The sequence below is a fragment of the Haliotis cracherodii genome, unplaced genomic scaffold (genome assembly GCF_022045235.1).
Source record: "Haliotis cracherodii isolate W230 unplaced genomic scaffold, xgHalCrac1.p SCAF_13, whole genome shotgun sequence".
Taxonomy (NCBI): domain Eukaryota; kingdom Metazoa; phylum Mollusca; class Gastropoda; order Lepetellida; family Haliotidae; genus Haliotis; species Haliotis cracherodii.
In genome coordinates this window covers 28860828-28870812 of record NW_027266268.1, presented here as the reverse complement: position 1 = coordinate 28870812, position 9985 = coordinate 28860828, and the positions used below count along the sequence as shown (strand labels likewise).

Genomic DNA, 9985 nt, shown 5'->3' with positions numbered 1-9985 from the left:
TGTTTTTTCCAGCGCTTCTCGTTTTGTATCCATCCTATATTTACACGGGCCATATGTTACACGCCTAAAAGCTTTTATTAGGACGTGGTCGAATTGTCATCTGCCTTTCACCTTTTAGGTTGTGATGAAATTATCAATTGTACCTTACAGGAACAACAAAAATGAAACATGTAGAGATTTAAGTGGCCATAGCATATGTTCGCAAAACCCATGAGAACGAGTATGGTGCTAACACGCCTTATCAGGTTGAATATGAGATTCGAACTGACAATCATAGGTTTCCGGTTAGCCTACGGGACGCAACTCTGCACAGGACACTGCAGCGACGACACGGCATGCTGTGACCCCTTATATTCTTAAAAAACAAACGTTGTTTGTTGCCAGCTATGTAAATAATGAACCATAAAAATCCACCACCCAAACTCAACGAGTTCTCCACAAATGTCGGATCTAGGAGCGATGGGATAGCCTAGTGGTTAAGGAGTTCGCTTGTCACGCCTTAAACCCGGGTTCGATGCCCAACATAGGTGCCTTTATATGGCTGGAATATTGCTAAAAGCGGCGTCAAACCATACTCACTCACAAACTCACTCACTCACTGGAAAGATCTGATCTATAGGGATCGGGTGGTTTCCATGTGTGACCTGGCTGATAGTTTGGCATCCTACTCCTAACTATCACTCAGGTTTATTGAGAAATAAAGATAATGTTTTAACTAAAACACCCTAGCTGACCAATAACGTGACATCTATTTACACACAGCAAAACAACAAGTGAAGCTGTGGGCGCCGTGTGCATTTGTAACAACCGACGACACTTCTCCACTTCTTGTTTTGCTGCGTGTCACGTCCACACTCCTGTCTCATAGCAACCATGTGACGCATTCACTCAATACCCCGATACGACACGAACTATATACATGTCAACTTGTGACGATATGAACTCCAATTGAAAAAACTACGTGAACACTAAATGAAAAGACTACATGAACACTAAATGAAAAGACTACATGAACACTAAATGAAAAGACTACATGAACACTAAATGAAAAGACTACATGAACACTTAATGAAAAGACTGCATGAACACTAAATGAAAAGACTACGTGAACACTAAATGAAAAGACTACATGAACACTAAATGAAAAGACTACATGAACACTTAATGAAAAGACTACATGAACACTAAATGTAAAGTCTACATGAACACTAAATGAAAAGGCTACATGAACACTAAATGAAAAGACTACGTGAACACTAAATGAAAAGACTACATGAACACTAAATGAAAAGACTACGTGAACACAAAATGGAAAGACTACGTGAACACTAAGTGAAAGGACTACGTGAACACTAAGTGAAAAGACTACGCGAACACTAAGTGAAAGGACTACATGAACACTAAGTGAAAAGACTACGTAAACACTAAGTAAAATGACTACGTGAACACTAAATGAAAAGACTACATGAACGCTAAATGTACAGTCTACATGAACACAAAATGGAAAGACTACGTGAACACTAAGTGAAAGGACTACGTGAACACTAAGTGAAAAGACTACGTGAACACTGGATGGAATCGAGATATGATCACACTATAATATGATTATTTATCAAGAAATGAATCATGCTCAATTCGGTTCCGGATCCGCATATTTAGAGCCAACCGAAGCTGCTACTTTTTAGGCAACCCATTCTTTGCAAAACAGGACCTTCTGTATATGTTTGTTTTCAATTAGATCGAGAATACATTTAGGGGATTATGCTCACACAAATTGGCATCAAACACATTTGATTCAAGTCGCTACACCACCACTTGCCTTTACCCTAAGTCAACCATGGACGCTTTACTATATTTTCTACAGGCCGTGGTTACCATTTAACACTTTCTGAGTACAGATTCTCGTACTTTCTGGGGTTGAGTCCCGTCCGGAGATTCGAGTGAGTGAGTTAAAATTTTACGTCACATCGGCAATATTTCAGCCATATAGTGACGAGAACATTAATACAGTTTAAACTTAGATGAATAAAACCTGTGAACGACGGACAGTAGAATAACTAGACTATCACAGTTTAGAAGTAAAACTAGTTGCGAACAATTAAAAGAATAATGTATGATTCGACAATACTCCAGGATTCGAACCCACACTGCAAGAGTGAGGCTCCTAATCGCAAGCACACAAAGTCAGCGAACTAACCCACTCAGCCACCAAGGCTTCCACAAAATGAAAATCCGATAACTGGTAGTCTAGATCACATACTTTGTGTACCCCTCTGACATGTGTAAATTGGCAAAGCTCCCATGGCCGAAAGCTATGAACGCACAATGCAATTTAGAAAGTGGTTAAAAGTAACAAGTGTTATATTTGGGATAACACTTTGTGAGTAAAGTACAGAATCTCGTACTCACTCTGTAAGTGTGGGTTCGAATCAAGAAACATGTCTCAGAAAATGTACGAGAATCTGTACTTTACTCAGAAAGTGTTATCCCAAATAGAACATTTGTTACATTTGACCACTTTCTAAATGGCTTTGCGTGTTCATGGTTACCATACAAGCATAAACTTAGGGCTTATCTACTCTCAAATACTAAGAAGAGCTGTTTCGAATACAAGTAGTTTTTCCATGATAAGAATATCGTATGGGCTGGTCCTCTTTAGATACTAAATTATGTATGTGTTTTTAAACGGGCATGTTGTAGCGTATGTAAATGATTGTCAAATACTAATTTCTGAAGGTATGAGTAGTTTTCTCAAGTCAATTAAAATCAATAAACGTCTCCTTTTTTTATCATGTCTCTTTACTTTTTTTATTGACTTTATTCATTAAAGGCGTTATATCTAACGAAAATATATATCAAAAAGATGAGGGACGGCACAATAAATCTGGAAGATGGATCAACAACAACCAATGCTAAGCCACCATACCCTCTGTGCAGAGACGCTAAGCTGGTTAGACATGGTTATCAACAATAATAACAATAATATCCGCAGTTTTTATTGAGATTTATTGAATAACACATGAATGTAGTTCGCTTGCACAGTGACAGAAAGTATGTTTCTAGCGGAGGTGATTCAAATAATATGTTCAGGTTACACAAACAGAATTACAGGTGCAATGTCCCATACTAAATGTCAATATTGATGTAGTAATCACATAAATGAGTAGCTGGCTTTCTATCACCATGGTCCCTCCTTTTGATGTGAGCTGCAGGTACAATCAATAACTTAAAGATGCAATATCAAAAAGAAAGCTCTATAATCTGATCATTTTCTGCATATGTGGATTGGTACAAAGTTCAGCAAGACATTGACTTCATATATTGCCAAAGAAAGCTCTATAATCTGATAATTTTCTGCATATCTGGATTGGTACAAAGTTCAGCAAGGCATTGAATTCATATATTACCAAAGAAAGTTCTATAATCTGATCATTTTCTGCATATGTGGATTGGTACATAGTTCAGCAAGACATTGACTTCATATATTGCCAAAGAAAGCTCTATAATCTGATAATTTTCTGCATATCTGGATTGGTACAAAGTTCAGCAAGGCATTGAATTCATATATTACCAAAGAAAGTTCTATAATCTGATCATTTTCTGCATATGTGGATTGGTACATAGTTCAGCAAGACATTGACTTCATATATTGCCAAAGAAAGCTCTATAATCTGATAATTTTCTGCATATCTGGATTGGTACAAAGTTCAGCAAGGCATTGAATTCATATATTACCAAAGAAAGTTCTATAATCTGATCATTTTCTGCATATGTGGATTGGTACATAGTTCAGCAAGACATTGACTTCATATATTGCCAAAGAAAGCTCTATAATCTGATAATTTTCTGCATATCTGGATTGGTACAAAGTTCAGCAAGGCATTGAATTCATATATTACCAAAGAAAGTTCTATAATCTGATCATTTTCTGCATATGTGGATTGGTACATAGTTCAGCAAGACATTGACTTCATATATTGCCAAAGAAAGCTCTATAATCTGATAATTTTCTGCATATCTGGATTGGTACAAAGTTCAGCAAGGCATTGAATTCATATATTACCAAAGAAAGTTCTATAATCTGATCATTTTCTGCATATGTGGATTGGTACAAAGTTCAGCAAGGCATTGAATTCATATATTACCAAAGAAAGTTCTATAATCTGATCATTTTCTGCATATGTGGATTGGTACATAGTTCAGCAAGACATTGACTTCATATATTGCCAAAGAAAGCTCTATAATCTGATAATTTTCTGCATATCTGGATTGGTACAAAGTTCAGCAAGGCATTGAATTCATATATTACCAAAGAAAGTTCTATAATCTGATCATTTTCTGCATATGTGGATTGGTACATAGTTCAGCAAGGCATTGAATTCATATATTGCCAAAGAAAGCTCTATAATCTGATAATTTTCTGCATATCTGGATTGGTACAAAGTTCAGCAAGGCATTGAATTCATATATTACCAAAGAAAGTTCTATAATCTGATCATTTTCTGCATATGTGGATTGGTACATAGTTCAGCAAGACATTGACTTCATATATTGCCAAAGAAAGCTCTATAATCTGATAATTTTCTGCATATCTGGATTGGTACAAAGTTCAGCAAGGCATTGAATTCATATATTACCAAAGAAAGTTCTATAATCTGATCATTTTCTGCATATGTGGATTGGTACATAGTTCAGCAAGACATTGACTTCATATATTGCCAAAGAAAGTTCTATAATCTGATAATTTTCTGCATATCTGGATTGGTACAAAGTTCAGCAAGGCATTGAATTCATATATTACCAAAGAAAGTTCTATAATCTGATCATTTTCTGCATATGTGGATTGGTACATAGTTCAGCAAGACATTGACTTCATATATTGCCAAAGAAAGCTCTATAATCTGATAATTTTCTGCATATCTGGATTGGTACAAAGTTCAGCAAGGCATTGAATTCATATATTACCAAAGAAAGCTCCATAATCTGATCATTTTCTGCATATGTGGATTGGTACATAGTTCAGCAAGACATTGACTTCATATATTGCCAAAGAAAGTTCTATAATCTGATAATTTTCTGCATATCTGGATTGGTACATAGTTCAGCAAGGCATTGACCTCATATATTGCCAAATATTTTATCAACGCCACGAACAATGACGACAGATTGTTTGTTTTGTTTTGTGTACGTGCGTGCATGCGTGTGTGTGTGTGCGTGCATGCGTGTGTGTGTGTATACTGATCAATGGAGAAGAAAACAAATCCGTTACAGTTGAAGTTCTAAAGGTCCTAGATTGGAGGCAACAATTACAGACTGCCGTAGCTACCCTGCCCTGCCTGACTAATTCCCATTATGTTTTTGGCTAACATTATATTTATTTGAATAGACGAACCCGTGTTAGCAGATAACCAAGTATATGCCATCAATGGACTAATTTTCTCAATAACTTAACTTTATTTAATTCATGAAATATGATAATTAAAATGAAATTTGGAAGTGTATCTGGTGTTGTTAGTCTATATATAAAGAATGTCTGATGGCGGCGAAACACAACCCAACAAGATATTTGTTTCTGTAGGCAGGGACTAATCACTGTACACAGCTTGGAGCAACATCTCTGTACATTCAAAACAGTAACCCTTACACATGCACACGTCACTTGATGTAAGAAGATGTGTTAAGCTGCAATCGAAACATTAAAACACTTCAGTGTGTAGTACAATATTTCATAATTTGATATGTAAATCGCATTATTACACAGGCAGACAGTCAATCTATGGAAACTATGAAACGGAAATGATGTTACATGTAAACGGAACATACAATGCACAAGCTGTCAGTGTTGTTTAAAAGTACATCCAATTGAAATTTCAGTAAAGTATTCACATCAAATCCTGTACAAACGGACACAGGATGTTAACTGAATGTTGTGGTCATTATCTCATCCCATGGTTGAGTGGAAGAATTGACAGTATCACCATGAATTCACACACTACATCTCTGTTGGGATGCTGAATATCAAGCCAGGTATGTTTCCACTCCTTGGTGATGTTCCTGCAGTGTCCAGTGGGGAGTCTGAGAATGTGAACTGCACTCCATCACTGGTTACAGTCTTCTTTCCATTAACACCGCTGTAATACTTACCGGGAGCTAGGTCCACACACATAGTGTAGGTTGTGCTTGGCTGCAGTAGAACAGACTCGGGAAATAGGACATCAGTCATCTTTTGGTTCCTGTGAAGAGTCATCCACGTGTTCCTTAAGGGTGCAGCAACCACTGTGTTATTTTGGTCATACACCAATATAATCAGTAGGATGTCTTCATTACTCTGTTCACGGAAGAGCTGACATCCTTTCAGGTGAATGCTGTGAGTGACACAAAACGAGATAGCATGCCTGGAGTGTGTATTAGCAGAATGCCAACATTCTGACATATATGGAAATCTGCTTACATGTTTACAAATATAGGACTCTTGTATCTGAGCAACACCCGACTTCTTTCTCTGTACAGTTGTAAATGGAGAAATATCAACAGTCGAGTCAACAGATCTGTCAATTATCTGAACTCTCTCACTGTTTGTCAGCACACCAGATCGGCCAACAACCTTCACCAGGATCTCCAGGGGGATGCTGGTAAACCTGATCTGATACCTCATATCTCCCAGGAGTCTCCGTCTGTTCTCAGGCGTGTCACTCACACCTTCCTTCCTGCACCGCTCCTTTGTCCACGACACGACTGCTTCAAATATGTCTGACTCTTTCAGGTTCAGAGTGTTTGATTTAAGGAACTTTTCCAGACAGTCAGGACAAAGACCTTCAAATCCTGGAGATTTGATGACACTCTCCCCTCCTTCAGTCAGGATCTTCAGGGCCTTCTGTTCCAGGTCAAGCTCCTCGTAACCATGACACTCCTCCAGGATCTGGCAGACATTGTCTTCTGACAGGGACGTCTCCAGGAACTTTACACACAGATCGTACAATGCATCTAGAGAATACTTCCTGGAGGTGTACATCAGTCCTGTGACTGTTTCAGTGTTGATAGAGGCCTTGTCTGTGTACACATACCTACAACAGTGTGTTAGATTACCATGTTACGATTAATTACAACCAAGGTTTCATGATATTTTTCAACTTATTTCAAATCCAAATAGCACAATCAGGTTAGGTTGTCTTTTATATATGTCACTTGTTCAGACATTTCAGTGATCCATTTACAACATGTTCATCGCCACTTTGCCTTTTACACCCAATGGAATCTGTTTCGTGGGATAATTCATTCTGGTTATTCTGTAGTGAGGACGTTTATAGTAACCTGTATATGTTAACCTACATGATATTCTTACTTCAGACTTGCTTGGTCGGGTAGTCATGTATCACAGATACAACTAGGCTACCTTGATGACGCAGGATGACTGAACACTTCAAGGAAATATTAAATTGACCCTCATTGTGGAGGAATACATTTCTGTCTGCCAAGTGACTTTGAGACATTGGTATATATCACGCAAAGAAAAATGGAAGGTGTTTTGTCATTGGGTATTTGATTGTTTTGTAAAATTAAAAGATTAATCGAACCTCAGGAACTCTTTGAAGATGTCTGCCGCAATGTCAGTAATGGTTACCTCCCCTTTCTCCGCCAGGGGGCCACAGAACATTGCATGGAAGACACAGCTGCGACTGACAAGAACGTAGCGGTGAGCTCGGACCACCTGTTTCTCTGACCCCAATAGGAAAGTGACGTCACAGAAGTCTTCCGTGTCGAGCATGCGCAGATTACACTCTGTGACAGTCTTCCCTGACTGCCAGTTGTCCTCATATCCAGATTCTCGGCTCTCACCGGACATTGTGAAGCTTGGAACTGACAATACTGGAATATACAGATAAAAGCCGTGAGTAGATGATTTAAACCTTAAATATACATAACCATTCCATTATTCGATAATAACTGCATGAGTATTAAAATTCACTTGTTTTACATCAAAACCTACAGAATCAGCTACACTTTGCATGGTGTTTTCAGGAATCCATTCACATAATGTTAATCACTGTTTTGCCCTTTGCAAAGGCACTTATAAATCACTTTTGAGCAACAATGGTTTAATTGTTAACAAACACCTTGGTTCTATATATAACTAATATATATATATATATATATATATATATATATATATATATATATGGATACACGCCTATCTGAAAATGAGCGATAAATGCAAATTGAGGTAGTTTCTTCGTAGGTCAGATATCAGTTTCTCATACCACATGTTGGATGAAATCTACAACTATCAAGTAAAGTGTCAAACATCACTATCTTAGTCAATACAATTATATGTCACGCAACTTTGCAGTCAACCCTATTAAAAATGCATACCCAAAGACGACTTTTGACACACTTTTAAACATTAAAATGTACAAACCTCAAGTGTCTTACATTTAAAGTGAATCAGATGCCTGTAGTGCAGATGGTGAGCATGAATATCAAAGGGACACAACTCTGTAATCATCGTTAACTTCTGGTATCGTTTTGTTCAGCCAGTCACACAACAAACCACCACCCCAAAAAAACAAAAAACAAAAAACAAACAACAACAACAAAACAAACAAATAACAACAACAAAACAAACAAACAAGCAAAAGCACCCCCCAAAAAAACCCAACATATATATGACATATAGTCGCGGAGAGGTACACAACTACGGCCACAACTACAACTCAACTTGGCAAGTTAAGGTGTACACAGTGCAGGTCACCTATAATTGTTTTCCTTACCCTCGATGAAGATGTCCTTGCAAGCGTGAGGGTCGACATCTGGATATATGTTCAGATGAAACCAACAACTGTCCAGTTACCCATACTCAAGTGTCATACTTCACAATTTCAATCGAACAAAATCACATTTCCGCCCTTTAACAGTCAACCCTATTCAGTGTTTAAAGCACAAATATGCGGGACAACGACCAAGCAACTAACCATAGATGTTTACAACTCAAGTCACAGTGAACATATAAAGTCAGGTGCATGTTTTGACTTGCACAAGATGATCAAAGGGACACAACTCTAGAGTCGAATACAAATTCCTTGTAACGATTTACTCTGTGGATTCCAAACCTGGTTTACTTCCACTTAAATATGGCTTCAGTCACACACAGTCACACACAGTCACACACAGTCACACACGTAATGACAGGACAGTCGGCAGCTGTGTTACGTATCACCTGATCTATGTTATGCTGACTGACTGACAAATGACTGTTACAATATCTGCAGTTGTATATCTAACAGGGTGTGGCTGTGTTGTCAACAACTGCGTGTACAGTTCTAAATCTGGTAAATACTGCTACACATTCTACACCAGACAAACCATTGTTCAGTACAGTTTTGCGAACAGTTTACCCCTTACCTGAGTTGGTGCCGATGGTTTGAACACAGGGCGCGAGAGAGTGTCCTTCGCCTGTCAGACAACTGTAATCTTTGTTTCGTTTTGTCAAGACTTCCGCTTTCCAGGTGTATATTTTATGTGCCCTACAGTTAATATCAATTACTGGGTCGTTTTTGTACAGTTCTAGATGAGTTGAAATGGGGCTCAACGTTGCGATTTTTGTACTTACATGAAAGTGCATGTGTGCGTGTGTGTGTGTGTGTGTGTGTGTGTGTGTGTGTGTGTGTGTGTGTGTGTGTGTGTGTGTGTGTGTGTGTGTGTGTGTGTGTTTGCCTGTGTCTGTTCCTGTGTGTGCGCCAGTGCGTGCATGTGTGCGCACGCGCGTGACAGCCAGGATAACAACAAGTACCAAACATAAAATATTTTGGTTTTACGTGGACAGGGTACACTGTCACAGAGAAATTACCATTTAGGGATAAACGTTTTGCAATTCTGTGCCCTGAACTACGGATTTGGTTTGATGTAACTGTAGGCAATAGGAACAGAAACCTGTCAATTTGGAGGAAAATCGAAATACGTTGCCCAGACACATGGAACGTTAATTCAA

General features: G+C 38.2%; 1 protein-coding gene across 2 annotated transcripts; it reads right to left on the bottom strand.

Annotated features, from left to right (window-relative positions):
• Positions 1 to 5007: 5007 nt before the first annotated feature.
• Positions 5008 to 8503, bottom strand: LOC139459149 (BTB/POZ domain-containing protein 6-like). Of its 2 annotated transcripts, XM_071240602.1 has the most exons (4): positions 8431 to 8503; positions 7575 to 7866; positions 6651 to 7064; positions 5008 to 6233 (listed from the first exon to the last, which is right to left on the bottom strand). In XM_071240602.1, the coding sequence occupies exons 1-4, from the start codon at positions 8501 to 8503 to the stop codon at positions 5993 to 5995; spliced, it is 1020 nt and encodes a 339-aa protein (XP_071096703.1). In that variant the 3' UTR covers positions 5008 to 5992. The 2 variants fall into 2 exon arrangements, with proteins under 2 accessions (XP_071096703.1, XP_071096702.1); XM_071240601.1 differs by having other exon boundaries at positions 5008 to 7064.
• Positions 8504 to 9985: the final 1482 nt, after the last annotated feature.

Coding starts and splice junctions, on each gene's coding strand:
- LOC139459149 (XM_071240601.1), bottom strand. CDS start 8,503: ATGATTACAGAGTTGTGTCCCTTTGATATTCATGCTCACCATCTGCAC. Junction 7,867..8,430: donor GCATCTGATTCACTTTAAAT/GTAAGACACTTG, acceptor TGTATATTCCAG/TATTGTCAGTTCCAAGCTTC. Junction 7,065..7,574: donor ATCTTCAAAGAGTTCCTGAG/GTTCGATTAATC, acceptor ACACTGTTGTAG/GTATGTGTACACAGACAAGG.